The following is a 24,371-nucleotide window of genomic DNA, read 5'->3' on the forward strand; positions in this document are numbered from 1 at the left end:
CCCGTGTTTTCCTCGTCTGGTTTCGCCAGCGGTGCCCGGTTAGAACACACAGAGGGGCCCTGGGCCATTGTGGTCAGAGGCTGACCTCAGAGGCTTCTCAGACAGAGCTCTTGACTGCATTTCCTCCAGGCGTTCCCAGACGTCACCAGCAAGCCCGAGGGTGTATCACAAAGCCGCACTATCCTCCGAAAGAAAGTGACAGCTCCCTTGCATTATGCTGGGTACAGAAATGAGGTTCCTCGTTTCATGAGGCATAATCAGGCTTTATATCACATTATTCTTGCAGGCATTTCATTATTGACTTTAGACACAAACTCAGAGAAGTGGAAAGAAGAAAAAGGGGGACTAATTTTAAAGTGCTCTTGAAATGAGCCTTAGTATCTCCTGCCATGTCCTTAACTGGCAGCCTTTGGCTTTAATATTTTCAACAGAAATTCTTTGCTAATACTTTGCTCATGACACAGGGCTTTGGTTTAATTGCCTTTGTTTTTTATTTTTTTATTTTCTTCCAGAATTAGCCTCTCTCTCTCCGAAAAAAAAAAAAAATTGCATCCTGGCTCTTTGAAATCCCCACTGAATTTGGAGAAATTACATCTTGGCATCCACCCTACTTTCCTGAAACACAATGTGAGGCTGACGACACAGCCCAATCACTCCACTTGACAATGAGTTTGCTTGTCTCATTTCTCTTTAAGATTCAGTGGTGAGTAAGAACAGAAGTGGAAAGCCTTACTTAGCACAGTTTATTATACGTTTCGTGGCCAGGATAATTGCTTTTACGAAGTCGTAAAGAAATTGATCAGATTAGGGTGAATCAAGCTGGCTGGCCAATAGCTATTGGAATGATTCTCCACGTGTGACTTTGTTGCATTATTACAAAACGTGGCAGGATAGACATGCCCAGCCGCCTCGGCAGACGTTCACTCGTAATGCTGCCTTAAGGAGATGAAGAGATGAGGACAAATTGTTCCAGCAGCTCAGCCTGCGCTGCCAACAGTTCAGAGGAGAAGCTGCCAGTGGGGTTTCAGGCACCTGGGAACCTGAAACTTGTCTTCACAGTGGTGTTAGCCGTGATGATGGCCCTGGTCATGTTCTCGCTGGGGTGCTCTGTGGAGATCCGGAAGCTGTGGTCGCACATCAGGAGACCCTGGGGCATTGCGGTGGGGCTGCTCTGCCAGTTTGGGCTCATGCCTCTTATCGCCTATCTCCTGGTCATCAGCTTCTCCCTAGAGCCCATCAAAGCGATTGCTGTTCTCACCATGGGGTGCTGCCCGGGGGGAACCGTCTCTAACATCTTCACCTTCTGGGTGGATGGAGACATGGATCTCAGGTAAGTTACCCCCAGGAGCTCAGTCTTCCCCTGGTAGCACTTTGCCTGGGGTGGGAGCTAACTGACACCTTTCGTGTTGAAAACTCTGCCAATTTTTAGGTGGAGAACCAAGTGGGAAATATTTTACAGAGACTTGTTCAGTCCTGGAAAGATTTGCCTTTCGGAGCTTAACATGGACGTTTGCTGTGGTTGTCCTCTGTTGGACTGGTAGCTGCTTTTCTGAGTGGAGGGCTTTGGTTTATATCTCCCAGGACGTAAGCTGAGCATCCCAGGAGCTAATGACGGGGGCTTGGAAGCTGTCGTGGTGATGGTGGTGGTGGCACAACCAGAATCAGGCCTTGTAGCTCTACCAGCAAGTGTTGCACCTACTTCATGAAATCAGTGTTTTGGGGACGGAATGAAGGCGCTCAGGGCTACGTGATTGATGTATCCTGGTTTAAGTGCCGGTGGTGGCCTACTGAGTCGACTTGGAGAGCAACATAAAGATTTATGACTAAAAATGTCCTTTCTTGTTGCTTTTCACATGCTTTAACATTTATCAGGAGAATCCTACTCCTTTCATTTGGGCCAGTGACCTTACTCCCAATCATGGTGTAAATAAATACCCCTAGGAGACGTTAGGCTTTATCACTCACCTATGCTTTAATGAGGATAAGTTAATCGGATATATATTGTGATGGGGGTGGGGAGGGGGAAGAGAGCATTTGAGGAAAGAATACAGGAGTCACAATTGGAAAAGTGAAAGAGCTAAAAGCAGTATCTTTCCAGATTCTTAGTTTACTGATGAACAAACTATTTCAGGTCCTGCCCAGGGAAAGAACTACTTATAAATGTAAATCTTAGTTTGAGGTGCATGTCATTCAGTTGAGATTTATTATTCGATGAATGAATGAATCAGAGGTGCTGACTGTGCTGGGAGTTGATGTGAGTGAGTCAGCTGCACAGGTGGGTCTCTTGTTTCCTGCGTGTGCTGAGTGGGTAATGTGGAACATAGTCCACCTCTACATTTTAATGGGGACAGACCAATAATTAACTGTGACATGGCAATGTGTTAGTGACCCACTTATCAGGGATTTGAAAAGAATCACTTGTTGGCATTGCTAATTAAAAAATAAGCCGCACTGACTTGCATTGCTAATTTAAATCCAATAAAGATGATCATTAACATAATAATTGGGAAATAATAAATATCCTTTACTCAAAGTCCACAGGTCAGCCATAAGTTTTGGAATCTGAAAGTTTTTGGAAAGAAAAAGGAACTATTTCTTGAGTACCCTGATTAGGCATGAGGTAGATGCTTTCATGTGTTCTCTTTCTCTTTCTTTTTTAAGTCATCATCTCTCTCCAAGACGATATGAGTTCTCATCATTGGTCCCTTTCCCTTCTTTCTGGGCTCTCATAATAACCTTGCACATGACCTTTTATTTTTCTGAGTTTTACAGCTGAGAAAATTGTGACTCAGATGGGTTAAGCGCTCGCCAAATGCTACAAATGGGTATGGCAGAACGCGGATTTGAATTCGCATCTGTTTCTCATCAGACTGCAGTTGAGGCACTTTCTTCCCTGCTCCTTACACACGAGATCCTCTGTTCTGAATAGGAGTGGAAATCTGTAAGCAGTGTTCTCAACCACTCTGTTCTGGAGAAGAGAACATTTATTACCTTCCTTTCATATTAGTCAACATTGCAATAAAAATACCAGTGAGTAGGAAGTCTATAAAATATAAAGCTCACTTTACTTCACTTAATTAGCTTTAACTTTGGTCAAATTATTTAATCTGTAAGCCTCATCTCCTCATTTGTAAAATTGGGTTAAAATTACTTACTCCTCACAAAACTATATTTTAAGGAGAAAATGTACATGCAGAATGCCAGGCACATAGTGGGTATGCAGTAACTATTAGCTACTGTACCCTTTTTCTTTTAAAATTTATCTTAGGTAGAAACTAAGCCAGGTCTAAGCTACTTTTCCAGGTCTATTTCCCATTAATCCCTTAAATACAATTGGCCTATAGTTCAATGGGCTACTCACTGTTCTCTAAATGCACCCCCCACATTTGACTTTTAAAATTTGATTTTGGTCTCACAAATCAAACAAAACAAAACAAAACAAAACAAGCAAAAAATAATCTGTAAGACATGACATTTTAAAATTGGGACTAAATATTAGATTTTCAAAAGCTTATAGATACAAGAATCATAAAACCTTAAGTCTCAGTAAAAATTGCAAAAAGGGGAAGATTCAGTATTATTGAGTGAAGTAACATCCAAGTTCATTGCTTTTCTTCCCACTTGATTACCAATAAAAATAACTTTTCAGCAAAACTCAATAGATTGTCAAAGATAGAAATTCTGGAGAACCAAGATGGCGGCATAGGTTAACGCCGGAGTGTGCTGCCTTGAACAACTACTTCAAAAGTGAAACTAAAAAACGGAACGGACATCACCCAGAACCACAGGAACGCTGACTGAGTGGAAGTCCTACAACTAGGAGGAAAGAGAAATGCATACGGACACTCAGAGGAGGCGCAGTGCTGAAGTCAAACTCTGAGGTGCGGAGTGCACGGAGCGGGCTGGCGGCGGAGGGCGCGGTTGGCGTTTTCAATCGGGAGGGAGTCACAGACTCTGAGCTCCAGATACGGGCGAGTCTTTAGGGACCCAGACTCAAATGGGAGAAGCGGGACTGTCTGGCTTCGGTCAGAGCGAGTGCAGCTTTCTCTCCGAGGTTTGCAGCGGGTGCTGGGACTCAGAGAGGCAGAGCCCCTGGGGACAGGACTGAGAGCCGCCATAACTGCTCTCTCCGGTCCACCCTGTTGATCCTGTGCGACCCGCCCCGCCCAAGCCCTGCACAGAGGCATTTGCCGGATAGCCTCAGGCAAAGGCTAGATTAGCACCTCCCTAGAGGACAGAAGTTCTCTCACTGCAGACACAGCTGATTCTCATAGCCACTTGGCCTGGAGGTCAAACCCTCCCTGGTATTAGCTACAACAATCAAGGTTTAACTATAAGACTGCGCACAAAGACCACTAGGGGGTGCACCAAGGAAGCATAACAAAATGCGGAGACAAAGAAACAGGACAAAATTGTCAATGGAAGATATAGAGTTCAGAACCACACTTTTAAGGTCTCTCAAGAACTGTTTAGAAGCCGCCGATAAACTTAATGAGATCTACAAGAAAACTAATGAGACCCTTGATGTTATATTGGGGAACCAACTAGAAATTAAGCATACACTGACTGAAATAAAGAATATTATACAGACTCCCGACAGCAGACCAGAGGAGCGCAAGAATCAAGTCAATGATTTGAAATGTGAGGAAGCAAAAAACACCCAACTGGAAAAGCAAAATGAAAAAAGAATCCAAAAATGCGAGGATAGTGTAAGGAGCCTCTGGGACAGCTTCAAGCGTACCAACATCAGAATTATAGGGGTGCCAGAAGATGAGAGAGAGCAAGATATTGAAAACCTTTTCGAAGAAATAATGACAGAAAACTTCCCCCACCTGGTCAAAGAAATGGACTTACAGGTCCAAGAAGTGTGGAGAACCCCAAACAAAAGGAATCCAAAGAGGACCACACCAAGACACATCATAATTAAAATGCCAAGAGCAAAAGATAAAGAGAGAATCTTAAAAACAGCAAGAGAAAGAAACTCAGTTACCTACAAGGGACTACCCATACGACTGTCAGCTGATTTCTCAACAGAAACTTTGCAGGCCAGAAGGGAGTGGCAAGAAATATTCAAAGTGATGAATACCAAGAACCTACAACCAAGATTACTTTATCCAGCAAAGCTATCATTCAGAATTGAAGGTCAGATAAAGAGCTTCACAGATAAGGAAAAGCTAAAGGAGTTCATCACCACCAAACCAGGATTATATGAAATGCTGAAAGGTATCCTTTAAGAAGAGGAAGAGGAAGAAAAAGGTAAAGATACAAATTATGAACAACAAATATGCATTTATCAACAAGTGAATCTAAGCATCAAGTTAATAAATAATCTGATGAACAGAATGAACTGGTGATTATAATAGAATCAGGGACATAGAAAGGGAATGGACTGACTATTCTTGAGGGGGAAAGGGGTGTGGGAGATGCGGGAAGAGACTGGACAAAAATTGTGCACCTATGGATGAGGACAGTGGGTGGGGAGTGAGGGCGGAAGTTGGGGCGGGAACTGGGAAGAGGGGAGTTATGGGGGGGGGAAAAAGAGGAACAAATGTAATAATCTGAACAATAAAGATTTAATTAAAAAAAATAAATAAATAAATAAAAAGAAATTCTGTTTTTCATGTTGGGTATAATTCAGCATCTGGAACAACAACTTCATTTTGCAAATGAAGAAATTGAGATTTAGCTCTATGCAGATCACTCCGAACATGTTTCTCATGCCTTAATTCTGTGTTCATTCAACCTGCGTGCAATCCTCCACGTGTTCATTCCATGCAGGGCATTTCAGAATCAACATGTTTGAACCAGTTTCTGCATTCTGAGTATCTGATCACGACACCTATCATTTTCCATCACCCGGGCTCACCATCTGAGCAGTCCCTTGTGACTCCCTTCATTCTTCACCTTGTTCACCCAATCTGCTGTCTAGCCCTGTAGCCCATCCCCCTGCATGTCACCCATGCCTACTGTTTTCCATCTGTCCCCACTGCCATTGTCTCAGGCCAGGCCCTCACAATTGCTTTATTGGCTCTTATGGTGTCTTTACAAAGTTCTCCCCACCGTCAGTCTCTCCATCATGGTTTTGTCGTAAGCGGATAAAGCAGGCTCTGGGCTCTGATTGCCTATATTTAAATCTTGACTTGGGACCTCTTTTCTGTAACTGGAAGTCATAATACTTTACGGTATTGTAGAGAGAAAGTGAACATGTGATGCATATGAAGGTTTCTCAGTATCTTAGGTAGAAACTAAGCCAGGTCTAAGCTACTTCTCCAGGCCTATTTCCCATTAATCCCTTAAACACAATTGGCCTATAGTTCAATGGGCTACTCACTGTTCTCTAAACGCACCCCCCACATTTCCAACTTTCTTTTGCCTGTGCTGTTCCCACAGCCTGGAAAGCCAACTGTTGGCCCGATTCTACCCCAAGTCAGATGTTTTCCTTCATTCCAGTTGTTCGGGAAAGCAATTGGCCTGTATGTATGGAGAACCAAAGACATTGTCTTGCCTCTGGACTGAGCTCAGCTGATCTTGCTGGGCCCTCTCACATGTTTGGGCCCTGGCTAATGTAGCCTGGTCTTAGTGGCCTCAGCTGGGCACCCGGGCATCCCTCCACCTGGCCTCTCATTCTCCAGCAGGCTAGCCTAGACCGCATCACACGACAGAGGCAGGGCTCTGAAGAAGAGAACGCATACCAGGCCTCTTGCGGCTTGCGCTTGGAACCCGTTAATCATCTTTCATGGCTTTCCATTGGCCAATGCAAATTTCAAGGCCAGTCCAGATTTAAGGAAAGAAGGAGTAGTTTCTGCCTCTTGATGCAGTAAGCTGCAAGGTCACACTGCAGAGGGCATGGATGAGAAAGGGGTGAATATCTGGGGACATTTTTGCAGTCTCCTGTGCTGAGGATGGGCAGAATTCTTGTCTTCGAGGGTAGGACGTGACAGCTAAGATCTGGGAGTGCAGGAGTTAAGTGCACCACTCTGGAACCAGTAAGTAGACCTGTTGCTCATTGGGTGTCTTGGTAGATGACATAAATTCTCTGTGCCTGAGTTTCCTCACTTCCGAAATAGGGAGAAACCACCTACCTCGTGGGCTGTTGTGAGGATTGAATGAGTTAATACATATAAAATGCTTAGAATCCCACCTGGCACAATATGCTGTATGAGTTATTATTATTATGTGGGGCAGACAGAGCACTGCAGTAGGGGGGGTCTGTGTTCCAGTCTCTGCTCAAAGCGAAGCTGGATGTCAGTTTCCTCACTTGCAGAATCAATGAGTTAGACTGTCTGAGGCCTTGATGGTAAATAATACACACCACAAAATTTAACACTTTAGCCATTCTTAAGTGTAAAGTTCAATGGCATTAAGTACATTCACACTGTTGTGCAATCATCCCCACCATCCATCTCTAGAACTTTTTTATTTTCCATTAAACAATAACTCCCACTTCCCTTCAGTCCCTGGCAACCACCATTCTACTTTCTGTCTCTATGGATTTGGCTACTCTAGGTGTCATAGATGCAAAATCACAAGATATTTGTCCTTTCATGTCTGGCTTATTTCACTTGGCATAATGTCTTCAAAATGCATCAATATTGTAGCCTGTCAGAATTTCCTTTGTTTAAAAAGGCCGAATAATAGAATAATAATCCATTGTGTAGCATCACATTTTTTTTTTTTTTGCATGTTGCATCACATTTTGTTTATCTATTCTGTCCATGGACACTTGGGTTGTTGCCACCTTTTGGCTATTGTGAATAATGCTGCTATGAACACGGGTTGTAAGTATCTATTGCAGTCCCTGCTTTCAATTCTTTTGGGTATAAACCAGGAGTGGATCTGAGGTCTTTTAAACACCTTGTGGCAATAGGAAGAGAAAAGCAAATGATAAAGTTTGTGTCCCCTTCTCTCCACCCCAGTTTTGAATGTTCCTCCTGAAACTAATTGACGGAGATGCCTCTCCTCTCTCCATAGCACCAAAGATGCCACTCTTTCTTGTCATCTGTTGGAAAGCCTGGCAATGGTTGGGCTGCTTATCTGCCTCACCCACGAGGTCTGTAAGTTCCCTGAGGGTTTTTCCATTTCCGTGTGCTCAGTGCCAGCCTGGTGGTGGTAGGTACTTGATAAACACTGAGTGAATGACAAGGAACCTTTCTGATGGCCTGTGTGTGTTACACACACTTCTCTTGAAATGCAATCAGTTTACCGATGCAACTCAAGACAGCCCCATGTCTTTAGTTTGACGTTTGATATCTGAGGTCTATGGCCCCTTAAGGCTGTATTTGTGTCCTCAGCTGCAGAGAAATTCTGACCACTGAGCAGTTCAGTGGCCAATTTTGACCTTTGAACTTTAAAAGATCTCTTGGTTCTTCAGCAGAGACTCTGGAGATAGGACTTCAGATTCTTCAGGTTTGTCTGCCATGGTCTGGTGGAGAAGTGATCATCTTAAGAGACAGAAGGTAGGCCCGGCTGGTGTGCCTCAGTGATCAAGCATTGACCCGTGAACCAGGAGGTCACTGTTGATTCCCAGTCAGGGCACATGCCTGGGTTGCAGGCTCGATCCCCAGTGTGGGGCGTGCAGGAGGCAGCCAATGAGTGATTCTCATCATTGATGTTTCTCTCTCTCTCTCCCTCTCTCTTCTCTGAAATGAACAAAAACATATTTGCGAGGGAGAAAAAAAAGAATACCAAAAATAAAAACAGACAGAACTTAAATTGAATCCATGTGACGTTGTGTAAGTTTCTGTAACTCTCTGTTCCTTAGTTTCCTGGTCTACAATGGAAATGATATCCACACATAGAGGATAGATGAGAAGAGAACATGTACCTAAAAGCATGGGGCATAATGCCTAGCAGGTAGTGCTCAATAAATGCTGGTTATTGTTACTGAGAGGCAGCAGACAGGAGTAACATTCCTATTTGGGGATGGAAAACCTGGCCTTGAACTCTTTTCTAAGGCCAAGTCTGTTGATCCGATCTAGCATACTCCATGTCCATCTGGCTAGCAGATAATTTTTAAAAAATTTTCAGTGGGGAAGTAAGCATATACTTTCATAGATTTGAAGTTCAGAGTTTCTGACTTTATTGGTTTAAAACTAAAACATCTTAATAATTTAACCGCAATTGCTAAATGGTACACTTATTGATGCTACATTGTAACATAATGTGATTATGTCTAATTTCCACGTTTTAAGGGAGGTTCAGGATTTTCTTGTTTGTCCAGACTTGCTGAATCTGTCTCATTATTTATTCTCTAGAACAGTTTGGAGATGGTGATGCCATTCTTAGTGCAAGTGGGATCTTGTTATATCAAAGTCAGATTTTGGCAACAATTTTTCTCTATGTGAATAGCGGAGAACCCCAGTTAGCCACGTCCTCTGTTTATACCGCGCTGGGATTTCATGGCGGTGAAACCAAAGGTGGGACTTTCCGCTGCACTCACTCATCCTCACCGTGTGCTTCCCCAGCCTTGTTGCCATTTATAACCGTTGGCAGGGCACCGGGATCCTCTCTTGCCATTCCCGTGAGCATCATGGGCTTGAACAGTTGTGCAAGGATGGAGGCAGTAACCTGTGTAGGCAAGGATATAGAATCAGTCTGATGTAAATCTCACACGTCGCTTTCCAGTCACGAATCTTACCTTTCTGCTGTCTGAGCCGAAGCCATGGGGGCTGGGGGACGGGGTGGGGGAGAGGGGAATGCTTTGCACATTCTCCAGGAGTTCCAGGGTAAAGTGATTCATACGGAATTCTTAACAAGACTTGGTCAGATGCAGAGCCAAGGAATGTGGTGTTATCACAGACTCGGAGTTTGCAAACGCTTCCCAGACGCATTCTCTTCAAGGATCCAGAGGTTTGAGAGCTGTGGCAAACTGCTTTCTTCCTTGATCTGCTCTCTAGCTAGAAGAGGTCTTTGCTCAAAGCAAGCATTATTAACAGGATAAAATGATATTAAATGTCCAATGGGATGAAATATATGCAAGAACGGCTAAGAAAAGTTTTGAAAGAAGAACTTACGTAAAAGTGTCTGCTCTATCATTTATGAAAACACTGTAATTTAAACAATTTGGTTTTTGCTAAGGAAAAAAGAACATTTTGAATACACTTGAACATTTCACGCCTAAGGAGGTTGGCACTTCAAGTTAGTGGACAATTGTTAATTTAGCAAATAGTGTGGGCACAGTTGCCTCTCGATATGAAAAGAAATAGAATAGCTTCAGACCGTATACCATATATAACATACCTTCTAGATGAGTTAAAAAGAAGATCAAGCTATAAAAAAGTGAAAAGTGGGAGCAGTATTTGAATAGCCTCAGGAGAAGAGGCGTCTTTAACAAGACAAGAAACTCAGAAGCCATAAAAAATGGAGAGATTTACTGTCTCAGCGTTAACTATTTATTATGGCAAAGGTCATAAGCATAGTCAAAAATACACAATAAACTTGGTAGAGATATTTGTATCACAGATGACGATATATGCCCTAATTTAAAAAGGGCTCCTACATTTGAGAAAAGAAGAACTCAGGCAAGCACGGCTATTTAGAGGGGACCTCCAAGAGGCCAGCAAGCATGAACGTAAACATGACCTCATTGAGATCGGGTGTGTAACAAAATAACAGCGCGATGCATTTTTCAGTGTTCTTCTGGGAATTGTAAGGGATCAGTCACACCCAGTGGAGGCAGGATTATGAAATGCAGCAGTCTTTTTGGGAAATAATCTGGTACTATCTTAAAATAAAAGACTTTGGACATAGTAATTCCACTTCTGGAAATGTAGTCTACAGAAATAAAAGAATTATTTCAAGTGAAATATGTCAGAGCATGTTTATTACAGCATTGTTTCCAATGGAACACATTCAAAGCCATTTATTCATCATTAACAAAGCCACTGAAGACATTATGGCATATTTGTATTGTGGCATACTCTGCAATTTTTAAAAAGCATGAATTTAGTCTATGTGTAATGTCCTGAAAGGATGTCTATGATGTGAAGAGGGGAAAAATGAAAGCAGCTTAGTTGCAGAGCGACATGTATTACGTGATTTCTTCAAAAAGAAAAAAACAAAGAATAAACCTCTGATCATTGTACAAACATGTTTGAAACAGGACTGCTTAATAGAAAAATAAAAGAGGGGAAGGGATGTTTACAAATACTTGTGAATTACCTAAGTCTGGATTTCTGAAGAGAGTACCACTCAGATAAATAGCTGCTCCTTAAAATGTTACATTTGGCCCAGCCGGTGTTGCTTAGTGGATGAGAGTTGACCTATGAACCAGGAGGTCATGGTTCGATTCCCAGTCAGGGCACATGCCCAGGTTGCGGGCTCAATCCCCAGTGAGGGGCGTGCAAGAGAGAACCAATCAATGATTCTCTCTCATCACTGATGTTTCTATCTCTCTCTCCCTCTCCCTTCCTCTCTGAAATAAAAACGAATATGTTAAAAACAGAAAAAAAATAAAATGTCACATTTGTACTCGGAAGAGCATGATTTTGTTTTCATAGAACGTTTCCATTCCTCTGATTTGCTATGGGTGTCTACCATTTGAATTCAGTGTAAAGGGCCATGTTGCTAAGATGTTCAAGGCTCGCCTGCAGTCACATGACCCATGAAGGAGGCAGCAAGAACATTTTCTAGCACCAGTGTATTAACATGTTGGTTCATCCTTTGGTTCATGGATTTATTCAGCAAGGACACAGCGAGCTCCTGCTTGCCGTGTTTCTCAGCACGGGGTTCTGCCGGGTTCCTGGGGGTGGGAGGTCAAGAAGGCCCTTGCCTCTAAGAGCTCACAGTCTGGGGCACAGCGACAGGGATGCAGCTCTCATGTAGGTGCAGAATTCGTGCAGCCTGTGAGGAATGCCAGGTCAGGGGTGTCCAGAGGGCAATGGCAGCCATCCCCGGAGGAGAGCAGGTGGGTGGTAGGTGCTGAGGACGGAAAAGCCCACCGCCGGCCAGGATTGGCCAGGAAATGCTTTAGATGCCTCATGCAGTGTATGCATAATGCTAGCTGTAGGGCAAAGCCCACCCAAGTAAAATATGACGGAGAAAACCTCACCTAGCCAGCCTGGGAGCAGTACTGCACGGCCCCCCACCAAGAGGGAAGGGACACTTATTAGTTTATTATTATTATTTTAAAAAACTTATTGTTGAAAGTATGACAGATGTCCCATTTTTTCCTCATTGACCCGCTCTGCCCTGCACCACCCCACTCCCAAGCTTCACCACACTTTTATTTTTTTTGTAAAAAATTTCAAATATATAAAAGTAGATAGAATAGTACAGTGAAGCCCAATGCACTTCACCCAGCTTCGGAAGAGCCCCCAGCAATTACCAGCCTAGGATGCACTCCTTTCCCCTGCTCCCCACTGGGCCTGGGCTTGGAGCGGGTGAAGTCCTGGGTTTTGTTGTGCGGTGTGCTGTTTGCCGAGCTGGTCAGGAAGAGCAGCATTCAGCGTCCATAAATAGGTCCTACGTGCTTAAGCAGATTGTGTAATATTTTTCCGCCAATCTGAAGATAAAACAGCTCCTTGGCCTGGAGGATATCTCATTTCCATTTACCTCATTTCCCCGCATTGTACTGATTCTTTCACTGGTTCTATCACCCGGAAAGGGAGGAAAACAGCTCGGGGGTGGGATGGTGGTGGGAGGTGGAAAGGGTCGATTTGGGGTGGAGACGCCAGAAATTGGGGGAAAGTTGGGCGGCACTAAATCCACTTCTCGGGTTCTCATCCTGCATTTCGCCTTCAGTTGGAAGCTCTCTTTTCTTCGCTTTCATGGAATGAACCTCCTGCTCTCACCGCATCTCTGGCCTTTCTACATGCCATGCGCTCTTCTCCTGCTTCCCAGGTCAGAGCGGGGGTGGGGGGTGGGGTGGGGGGTGGTTAGGGGGGAGGCTTCCAAAGCTCTGCTCCCAGTGTCTGGTCTCTCATTACACGTGCTCATGCATTCCATGCATACATGCTTACGTATGTTAATGTGTAACCAAGTGCTTTTCTCCAGTTAAAATAACTAAAGACAAAAAATAAGACCTTACATATTTGGAAAAAATAAAAACTATGTATTGTACGAAGCAATAACTTATTTCATACAGTGTAATAAAACCACAGTAACCAAGATAACATTCCATCAGAAAAAAGACTGAACTACTGATACATGCTAAAACATAGATGAACCTTAAAAATATGACAAGCGAAATAAGCCAGATAATACATGTAATTAAATTTATAAGAAATGTCCAGAATGGGCAGTCCTATAAAGACAGAAAATAGGTTAAGTATTGGTTGCCAGGGGTTTGGGGAAGAAGGGGATGAGGAGTGACTGCTACTGGGGTGACTTTTATTTTGTTTGATGAAAATATTATGGACATTGTTTTGTTGTTGCACACTCTTGCGAATATACTAAAAACACTTTATATTTTATTTTTGAACTTTATTTTTATTGTTGACACTCTTACAGATGTCCCCACTTCTCTCTCCTCCCCTTTCCCACCTCCACCCAACCCCTACTTCCCCTTCCCTCTGGCCACCACACTGCTGTCTGTGTCTCTGGGTTTGCATATATATTCTCTGGCTAATCCCTTCACCTTTCATCCAGTTCCCCTTCCGTCTGCCCGCTGGCAGCTGTCAGTCTGTTCCATGTAACCATGCCTCTGTTTCTATTTTGTTTGTCAGTTTATTTTGTACACTAGGTTGCACATATAAGTGAGATTATATGGTATTTGTTTTTCTCTGACTGGTTTATTTCACTTACCATAATTATCCCCAAGGCCATTGGTGCTATTGCAAAAGAAAAGATTTCCTTCCTTTTCATGGCCACACAGTATTTCATTGTGTAAATGTACCACAGCTTTTTTATCCACTCATCTACTGATGGGCACTTGGGCTGCTTCCAGATCCTGGCTGCCATAAATAACGCTGCTATGAACATAGGGGTGATATATTCTTTCGAATTGGTGTTTGAGGATTCTTAGAGTAAATTCCAAGAAGTGGGATCACTGGGTCAAAAGGCAGATCCATTTTTAATTTTTGTGTGGAAACTATACTGTTTCCCAAAGTGGCTGCACCAGTCTGCATTCCCGCCAACAGTGCACTAGGGCTCCCTTTCCACCACATCCTCTCCAGCACTTGTAGTTTTGTTGATTGAATGTAGTCACTATGACAGGTGTGAGGTGATAGCTCATTGTGGTTTTAATTTGCATTTCTCTGATGATCAGTGAGTGACATTGAGCATCTTTTCATATGTCTTTTGGCCATCAGTATGTCCTCTTTGGAGAAGTGTCTATTCAGGCATTTTGCCAGTTTTTAAATTGGACTGTTTGTTTTCCTGGTGTTGAATTGTATAAGTTCTTTATATAGTTTAGAGATTGCCCCTTATCAGGTAAACTATTGACGAATTTCTCCCCTGCAGTGGGCTCCCTTTTCATTTTGTTGATAGTTTCTTTTGCTGCGCAGAAGCCTTTTATTTTGATGGAGTTCCATTTGTTAATTTTCTCCTTTGCTTTCCTTGCCCCAGGAGATGTATCACAAACATATTGCTATGAGAGATGTCTGAGATTTTACTGCCTATGTTTTCTTCTAGGATTTTCATGATTTTACGACTTACATTTAAGTCTTATCCATTTTGAATTTATTCTTGTGTATGGTGTGAGTTGGTGGCCTAGCTGCATTGTTTTGCACGTACCTGCCCAATTTTCTCAACACCATTTATTGAAGAGACTGTCCTTATTGTATGCTCTTGCCTCCTTTGTCAAGTATTAATTGACCATATAGACATGAGTTGATATCTGTACTCCCTGTTGTATTTCATTGATCTCTATTCCTGTCTAAAAATACTTTAAAATGATGAATTTTATGGTCTGTAAATTATAGCTCAATAGAAAAGAACTGTATAAGGAAAAAATACTTATTACTATAATTAGCAGACCATTTAGGACAAGTATATCCTCAAGTTAATAAGAGGATAAATGGTGCTGGAAAAAATAAAATAAAAATTTAAAAAGAGTTCATTGATGGATGTCGAGAACTGCTAAGAAATCTTTTTCTAGACCACAAGTACCACCATCATTTGCTGAATAATAAGACAGGAGTGATCTTCGAGTAAGTTACCCCATGTAATCTCTAAGAAGTTGTGTCTGATAGTTACATTTGGTTAGCGAGCTAACTTCTTCATTCCAAACGCTCTCTCTTACACATTATTTTAATTTTGCTTTCAGCATCAGCATGACAACCTGTTCCACAGTGGCTGCCCTGGGAATGATGCCACTCTGCCTTTATCTCTACACCTTGTCCTGGAATTTTGAGCAGAATTTCACCATTCCATATCAGAACATAGGTCTGTATGAGCTTATGGAATGAAAGAGTAACAGGAATGGGGATGGTAAGAGTAATAGCTGTTGTTTACTAAGTGTCTCCTTTAGGCAGGGTTGTTTTTTTGTCTTTTTGTTGTTGTTTTGTTTTGTTATTGCTGTTACCTAATTTAATTTTCTAAGTAACCCCACAGTACAGATTCCATTACTAGTGCCATTTCCTAGATTTTCAGGATTAGAGAGATTAAGTAACTTGACCAAGTTTGTGCAGCTGGTAAGGACAGCACCAGAATTCTGACTTAGGAATCTGACAGCAAAGTCCAAGCTCTTAACCCCTACATAAGCTCATGTTTGAAAATAAAACCAGAAAACTTATTTATTAAAAACATTTATATAGTTTATTGTAAAGCAACTGGACTCATCATGACCAAAAGGTTACCTGGATCACAGCAGCTCTAATGATACCTCCGTTCCGACCAGTCCACCTTTCACATTGCCTGTGAGCCTTGACTTCTTTGCTGATCAACAGAAATGATTCCTGTTGATTATTGAAGTGTGTCCACATGTCACAACTATTCTCCTTTTCATTATCTCTTTTCCTGAATATTATTTCTCATCAAACTCTGCCCAGTTCCTAGAGATCTCTGTGGACTCACCAGGCTTAGAAGAAAAACTGGATAAAATGATCTGCCTGTTCTAGTTTGGTCAGAGTCTCTGGAGAGCTGGTAGAAACTATGACTCTTAAAAGTCTAACATGTCGATCTGGAGTCTCAAGTCGGCACTTGGAGGGCTTGCCACCCCTGGTCCATATTTCAAAACCATGACTGGTGCCATCTTCTGATAATAGCTGGAGACTATTGACTTTGTAAAATCTGAGGGAAATCTTAATTTAGAGATCATGATTTTATGTATACGACCTATTCTGATTAGTAAGTTACTTAATATATTGTTTTAATAACATATTCTGAAAGACATTCATAAATAATTAAAACCCAAAATATTATGAGCAATTCGTATAACTTTGGAGCCAGTATTGCAGGCAAGTGGCTCTGGAAATGTCAGCGTATGGATGCCGTTGGCAAGATGACCCCTGCTCTACTGAGCCTGTCTTCAGTGCCTTTATTCGCTTGTGTTAATTAAAAGGCATTTTTTTTCCTACTTGCATTTGGGTTACCTAGCTACACTTGGAGACTAGGAGAAATGGCTTTGGTATGTGTAACAAGTGCTGTTTTTTATGTCTGAAACAGGTATTCTTACTTTGTGAAGCAAATGACCCATTGGCGTCCAATAGGGAACAATAGCTGTGGTTGCGGAGGGGACCCCATACAGAGCACCAAAGATGATCACAGATTAAAGAGCATCCTCCTGTGTGCTAACTTTACATTTCCAGTTGTCCCTGAAATTCCATGGGGTTGTCAGAAGGATTCTGGGAGACACGATGGACCAAACATGGTGGCACTCAGTGGTATCAGATCCTCTGCAAAGACTGTCTTTCAAAGATTGAAAAAAAAAATAAAATAAAATTGGAGGTGGATGCAGAAGCAAAATGCAGCTTTAATGAAAGCTTTTATCTAATGGAAATAGAAATTGTTGAGGCTCGAGGGTTAGGGTGAGAGGCGATGCCGTCTGAGGGATTTCTCTTCTATTCAGGGATTTCCCTCCTGTGCCTGACCGTTCCTGTGGCCTTCGGTGTCTATGTGAATTACAGGTGCCCCAAACAATCCAAAACCATCCTCAAGGTAAGCAGCTCCGCCTAGCAATGGGCATATCCTCAGACTCAGAGACGTAACAGATGGATGTAGCAATGACTGAAACAAACAAGCCAGTCACATGCGGTCCCACACCCAGCAATTTTCCCTGCCTGTCTACATTTTTGGATCCTACGTCCAAGTTTCCTTAGCTTCTCTAAGCCTTGCTCTGTCACTCCCATAGACCCATCAGCCGAGGCTTACGACACCCCGGAAAGTGTGGGACTCCCGCTGGAGTGACAGGAAGCTGAGGCCTGCGTGCGGTCAGAGAACCCAGGGCCCATCCACTCCCAAGGCTTCACACAGGCGCCCAGCCGGCCGCTGTTCAGGGGTGCGCGCCGTGGAGCCCAGCGTTTAGGGAGCAGAGCTGGTTTCATGGAAGAGCCGGACCAAGGGCTGTCTTTCGGAAACATTCCTGGGGGGAGCTCCTAAGGTTGTAGTTTGTACACACGGGCCAGGGCTGCCGGCCCGTGAAGACCTGTCACAGTGAGATACATCATCCAGAGCACGGGGAGGAGCCTGGCCATGGAATAGTGGCAACTCCCGCCGCCTCCTTCCAGGCCCTCTTGTGTTTGCGGGAGAACCAAGCACATGTCCCTGTTAAATGGCTTGTGAAAATAACTAGCTGGACAGAGGATATTCTCAACAAGGGTGTTACTCTCCTGGGGTGCTTTCTGATTTCCCAGTTACATATTGTTTTACTTATTTATTTTTATAGATGCTTATTTTTAGTGTGTATGTTTATATATATATATATATTTCAAAGAGGAAGGGAGAGGGAGAGAGAGAGAGAGATACATCAATGATGAGAGAGAATAATTGATAGGTTGCCTTCTGCACGCTTCCCCCCCACCTGGGCATGTGCCCTTGACCAAATCGAACCCAGGACCTTTCAATCCACAGGCTGACACTCTATCCACTGAGCCAAACCAGCCAGGGCTATGTATTGTTTTAGAAGACAGAGAATTGTATGTGCTATTTTCATGAAGAGTTTAAAAGTGTTGTAGTTATATTTTACATTCATAAGGAAATAAACATTGGGGGCTAACTGGAGGTTCAGCAAATATGTCTGAGTTCATTTCAGCTGAAGGTGTACAGTTTGGTTCAGTTTAAGCGCCTGCCATTTGGCTCCACCTGGCAGAACATGGTCGCTCCATTTTCCTGCACAAATGGACGCTGCTTTCCCGGTTTGGCCCAAAACCAAACCACTGCCACCATCCCTCCAATGAGACGAGGAATATGAGAAAGGGAGACACACAGACAAGTCAGCGGGCACAGAGCACTGGGGGAGGCTTCCACGGTGTGTACAGGAGTGATGTTATTTTGGTAAAAGAAAATGTCTAATGAGGCAGTTTATGGTTATAACTTTGTTTATAAAACAGGAGAAGAAAATATGATTATTGGAACCTCTTACTTTTCAAGTACTCTACCCTTGATTATTTTCTAACAAAGAAAGTCACAATTTTGGTGTTTCCAGATCTGTCAGTGACTGTGGGGAAATCAGATATATTTTCTGTAGGTCAGTTTCATTTCTGTAAAGGTCAGATTTAAAACCCTTTTCCTTTGGCTATTCCATTGGATTTGTGGCAGCAAATTTTTAGTAATATGCATAAATATCCTAGAGTGCCTTCATTAAAAAAAAAAAAAGGCTGGGAACATTTCATCATTATTTTGGTATATCTTCAATCTGTTCTTCATCCTCTTTTTTAAAAAAATATAAATCACTGTTTTATTTTATTTATTTAATTTATTTACTTACTTATTTAAAACAAATATGGAACTCTTCATGAATTTGCATGTCATCCTGGCCCAGGGGCCATGTTAATCTTCTCTGTATCGTTCCAATTTTAGTATATGTGCTGCCGAAGTGAGCACTGTTCTTCATACAATTTTAATTTAAGATCTGATTCATTTTCTAAACAAATTGCTCTCTGTGAATTTTAAACTTTCAATCCCCTTTTTGGCAGAAAGATGCAGAGGGACATTTATAGTCGCAGGCTTCTCAGTGTGTCCCACCGTCTCCCAGGGAGGGGAGGCCCAGTCTGTCCCTGTGTTTGGGCAGCAAAGGTGCCTCCGGAGCACATCCATGGCACACTGAGTTGTTTTTGTTTTGTTTTGGTTACCCATGGTTACCTGAATCATTTCACATCAAGGTTGATGCTGTAACTAGGTGCATAGTTTGCTGTCAACCTGGTATGAATGGGAGCTTGCCAAGATCCTGATCTTTCCCAAATATTCTAGCTCTTGTTTCTTTCCTATCTGATCGAAGACTCAAACCACTGGAAAATTTTCTGTGGACTTTTTTGTTTCTGATAAACAACAAAAGAGACAGCATTCATTTGGGAGAGGGTAGCAGTATTTGTCAGTACCTCTCAGATTACATTAATTAGCTCAGATTGTCTCATGAAGAATGGGTAAATTTCACTTGGAGGAGAGAAAGGCAGAGACCGAAGCAGTAAGAAGCCACTGGTGGGTGAAGAGATGGTGGGAAGAGAGTGGGGGATGGTCAGGTGGGAAGGATCTCAGATAAGAGGGTACCAGCGAGGTATCTAAGAGGTGTATGTATGGGTGTTGGATGCTTATTGTCAGGTTTCACTTATTTCACAAATATGTCCTATCCATGAAAACGACCTCCCAATCTTTCTGACCAAATCCTCCACTTAAAGGGAGAAGATACAGTTCATAACACAAGAAGACTGAGCTTCGTGTTGAGCCTTACCAGTTTCTAGCTTAGCCAAGTCACATGACCACTTTGGACCACAGGTTTATTCTCTGTTGAATGATGTATCTGGTGGTCTCAAAGTCCTCTTTAGAGCGGTGATGGACTTTGCATGGTAGAATCTAAAGACCATGATGTTTACGTACTTATTTTATTGGTTTGCTTTAGATTGGGGCCATTGTTGGTGGGGTCCTCCTCTTGGTGGTCACAGTTGCTGGTGTGGTGCTGTCGAGAGAATCTTGGAATCCAGACATCTCCCTACTGACCATCAGTTGCATCTTTCCTTTGATTGGCCATGTCGCGGGCTTTCTGCTGGCACTTCTTACCCACCACTCTTGGCAGAGGTACAGTTAAACTATCCATAAACTTGGTTGAGAAAAATAAACACATAGCCTTTGTTGTCTGGCTGAGTCTGGAAACTCAGAGAGTTTTGACTTACAAGGTGGACGGAACAGGACAGCTCATCATACAGAGGGTGAAAAGTTCACAGTGATTCGCTATGTAAATGAAAGCAAAGGCCAGATTGATGGACGCTGTAATCTGTGACATTAGGATTTGGGTGTTGATACCACTTGTAATCTGGACACCTTGCTCTTCATAGTCTAGTGGCTAAATAAGAGGGGGGAGATGGTTTCACTAAATATAGAGATCATTCCAGGGCATGAGCAAGTTCAAGGAATTAAGCATATATGCCTTGTTTGTGCCAATTTTTAAAAAGGTGCTACTTCTGAGGGGCAAGAAGAGAAAGGGCCAACTTGAGAAATAAAATAGAAATTTATCTTAAATATTATCATTACAAGTTGGGGAATATAATTTTAAATGCTGTGAAATATTAAAAATGATAATATTCCATGCTATTGGAATAGATGAGATGAGCATTATTATACACTGTTGGGGGTAACATAAATTGGCATAAACTGTCTAAAAGGCAAGTCACATCGATAGCCTTATCAATATTTATAGCTAGCAGTGGTTTTACCTCTGGAATTCTATCCTGAAGCTATCAGGTAAATGCACAAATATTGATATGCAAAGATGTTGATTGCAGTGTTATTCATAAATATAAAAAATAGAAACAATTTAAATATCTAACAATACAGATTTATTTCATGAGGTGGCTATGTGATGGAATATGATGTCTCAATTTTAATTCTTTTGAAAATACTTAAGAGATAAATTTGAGTTAAAAAAGAAAGGAAAACAGTTGCATTTTGAGCCTCATCTTATAGAAGGAAGAGAAAGAATTTTACGCACAAGAAAATACTGGAAGAAATATACCATATGCTAATAGTGTTTCTTTTGAGTAGTGGGATTAAGACTAATTTTAATTACTTCACATTTTTGGTATATTTTTTATGTTTTTCATTGAGCATGTAATTCTCAATTCTTTTAAAATCAGAAAAGAATTTTTGAAGAAAAGTAAACAATGCAGTTGCACTCCAAAGGTGGAGTTTGGGGAAACTGTCGCTGGCCTCCTGCTGCTTCCAGTTCACTTGGGAACGTTTAGGATCGTCCCAAGTACGGGGTGCGGCTCCACCACCAGTATCTCATTTACTTGCTACAAAGCCTCAGAGATATCATCAGTAATTTGCAGATGAGCAAACCCTTTGGAAAAATTAAGCAACTTGACCAAGTTCATTGAACCAGAATGTGGTAGAGTTAGGATTTGGACCTGGGTTTGCTTCCAAAGTTAGGAACAGGGACTGTGGAGTGGTTGAGACATAATTGGATCTGGAGAGAAAGTATTCCTATAGCAAAGAGTAGTCAACAATCTCATTCCCCCCCACCTGATGGCTTAAGAAAGATCAGGCCTGAGATACCGCATGTGCCCAGTGAATGGCCCAGGTGTGAGGTCCAGCTGGTAGCTTACTTGTATGAAGGTAGGGTAGTCTGAAGAAAGCATAGCAAGCAATGGGGTCACTATACATAATACAAGAGCCACAGAACTCGTCCTGTGACAAGTGAGGACATTTTCACTCCCACATTCCACACCCACATTCCAGTCCAGCTTACCTCCTGAACACCTCTCCTCTCCTCCATCCATAAAAACCTGATGACTCCCTTTATAACCTGGAGACAGAGGAACCTGCTTCCTCCAGCCTCAAGGTCCTGCCTATGTCTCTTTTTTCTTCCCCCTGCTTTTTCTTTTCCAAGTGAGGTTTATTTTCTTTTTTGCAATTAGAAAACCAATAAAATAGAGGAAAGTGGAAAAGGTCCTTGTGTTTACTTCCAAGTGTTGTTTAGTTTCTACTGTTCCTGTCTCTAACTCAGCGTTCCCTTCTCATCCCAAGCCTCTGCTCTTCACAGATTGGCTGACAGCACGTGCAGTGCCTCCTGGTAGGCAAACTCACACCTGTCCCTGGAACTTTAATTTCAGTCATTGTCCCCGAGTAAATGCCTCTCCCCTCTCCCCATCCTTTCATCCCACTTCCTCTGTGAAGCCTTCTCTAACCACTGACGCCCCTTTTCTAAATGTCTACAGCATCCCCCCGATTTGCCTGGTGGTGGTGCTGAATTTTCCTGTGCGTATAGCTTGACTTTTCAAGCAGATTCCTAGGGTGGGGTTCTAGAGCCCTCCTCCCAGCTGCCTCTCAGGAGACCACCTACAGAGCAGGCACTCAGCAAGTCGTTATTGAACGAGTAGACATTTTTAGGGGCCTAAGCCCACAGCGTACATTTATTGCTATTTGTAAGAGAACATTTAAGAATAGTCCTTATTGCTATTATGTAACTGTTGAAAAAAAAATGTTCATTGTAGGTGCAGGACAATTTCCTTAGAAACTGGAGCCCAGAATATTCAGATGTGCCTCACCATGCTGCAGCTCTCTTTCACTCCCCAGCAGCTGGTCCAGATGATTAGCTTCCCCATGTGCTATGGACTCTTCCAGGTGTTGGATGGATTTCTCATTGTTGCAGGTGGGTAGAGCCCCGTTGGGTACCCTTGATTGAAAATTGTTGACCCACCTTACCAACTCCCTTTTCAGTCCAAACATGCACGGGCCGTCCTCGTGATACATTTTAGCCTGACATTTTTTTGGGCAAATAAAGGGCACCAATGACATCCTTTACCACAAAGTGGAAGTTTCACAGAAAAATATAAAAAACCATGGGACAGTGAGCTGACAAAGATAAACAAGTATGCTTCACCAAAAAATAGTGCACTATCAAAACTTAGATTTCAGGATTGAGCAGTCTCCAGGAGCAATCATTTATTTCAAAACAGACACTGTGTTTCATCAAGAGCCAAATGTCAAGTTATTTCACAACGTTCTGTGGCAAAGAATTGTGCTGAATGGCTGTGATATATTTTTCAAATATAATACACAAATATTGAAATTAATTGTGTGTGTGTGTGTGTATACAGGGTGGGGCAAAAATAGGTTTACAGTTGTTCGTATGGAAAATAATACAATCTATAATAATAAAAGGATAATATGCTAATTAGACTGGACATCTTCCGGACGTCATTCCGGACTTCCTTCCTAATGAAGCCGGAGCCAGAGGGAAGCCAGTCACAGTCCCGGGTGCCTGTGGGCGGCTCGAGGGAAGCCAGTCTGGGTCCGGGGTGCTGGAGGGAAGCCCGTGCCAGCAGCTGGGGGAAGGAAGGCCGACTCTTGCACGAATTTTCGTGCATCAGGCCTCTAGTTAATAAATAACAAATAAGAACAAACTCTGTGTTTCACGCACTGACAACTATACACCTACTTTGCCCCACCTTGTTTGCTGTTTACTCATACAGCCAAATACACATCATTTTGGAATCAGTCACTATTTAGACTCATAAGGAAAATTTAAAAAATATATAGATGGGCAGATATGAACACACACACACATGTATTTTAATCTTGGGCCATGGTCAATTTTTATTATTGTCAGGGAACAGGCGCTGAGTAAGTCTCAGTGACTGCTGATACAGCTGATTATATACTGTTTACTGATATAACAATCAATATAAGGAATACTGGGGGCTTACTTTTCCAACAAGATAAGGGAAATCCTCAGAGACACCTGGACTTCGACTCAAGCTTGAACTCCTTCTCCTGGTGAGACCGTGAGGGAAGGAACGTGGGATTCCCAGCTCCATGGGAGTTGCTGACAGACTGACAGTTGCGGCGGGTGAGCCGTCGGTGAGCTGATGACTAAGTCTCATTCACAAATGGTCCATTCCTGACAGAGTTGCCATTTTGATACAATAAATTATTTTGTTTCATAGTTTCCTGCGTGTTAATACATACATGACCCCAAACAAATTCTCAAGGTCACCAAATTATAATCCTTGCTAACATGATTTTTTAAATTACTTGTGTGTTTTCACATCTAGCATATAAGCTGTACAAGAGGAGACTGAAGAATAAACACAGAAAAAAGACCCCGGGCTGTGCAGAAGGCTGCCGTAACAAGAGCTCCACCTCTCCCCAGGAGACTGGTGCTTTCTTGGAGGTGAATGAAGAACTCGCTGTAACTCCTGGGACATCAGAGCCGATGGATCCCCCCGTGGCTCTCGAGCCCATGGGCCCCATCTCCTCATGTGCGCAGTAGCGGCTTGCTGGCCCGCCTGGACGCCGGCTACCTCTGCCGGTAGTAAAGCTGGTGCAGGGCTGATGTG

At 42.6% G+C, this 24,371-nt stretch overlaps 1 protein-coding gene across 1 annotated transcript; it reads left to right on the top strand.

The window, feature by feature from the left end:
• Positions 1-934: 934 nt before the first annotated feature.
• On the top strand, positions 935-24,304 carry SLC10A6 (solute carrier family 10 member 6; the record flags this gene model as incomplete). Its single annotated transcript, XM_081106648.1, has 6 exons — positions 935-1,330; positions 15,206-15,324; positions 16,949-17,037; positions 19,934-20,109; positions 22,524-22,681; positions 24,087-24,304. The coding sequence occupies exons 1-6, from the start codon at positions 954-956 to the stop codon at positions 24,302-24,304; spliced, it is 1,137 nt and encodes a 378-aa protein (XP_080962774.1). The 5' UTR covers positions 935-953.
• Between the last annotated feature and the right edge of the window lie 67 nt (positions 24,305-24,371).

The sequence above is a fragment of the Myotis nattereri genome (genome assembly GCF_964212035.1).
Source record: "Myotis nattereri genome assembly, chromosome: 1".
In the NCBI taxonomy this organism is placed as follows: Eukaryota; Metazoa; Chordata; class Mammalia; order Chiroptera; family Vespertilionidae; genus Myotis; species Myotis nattereri.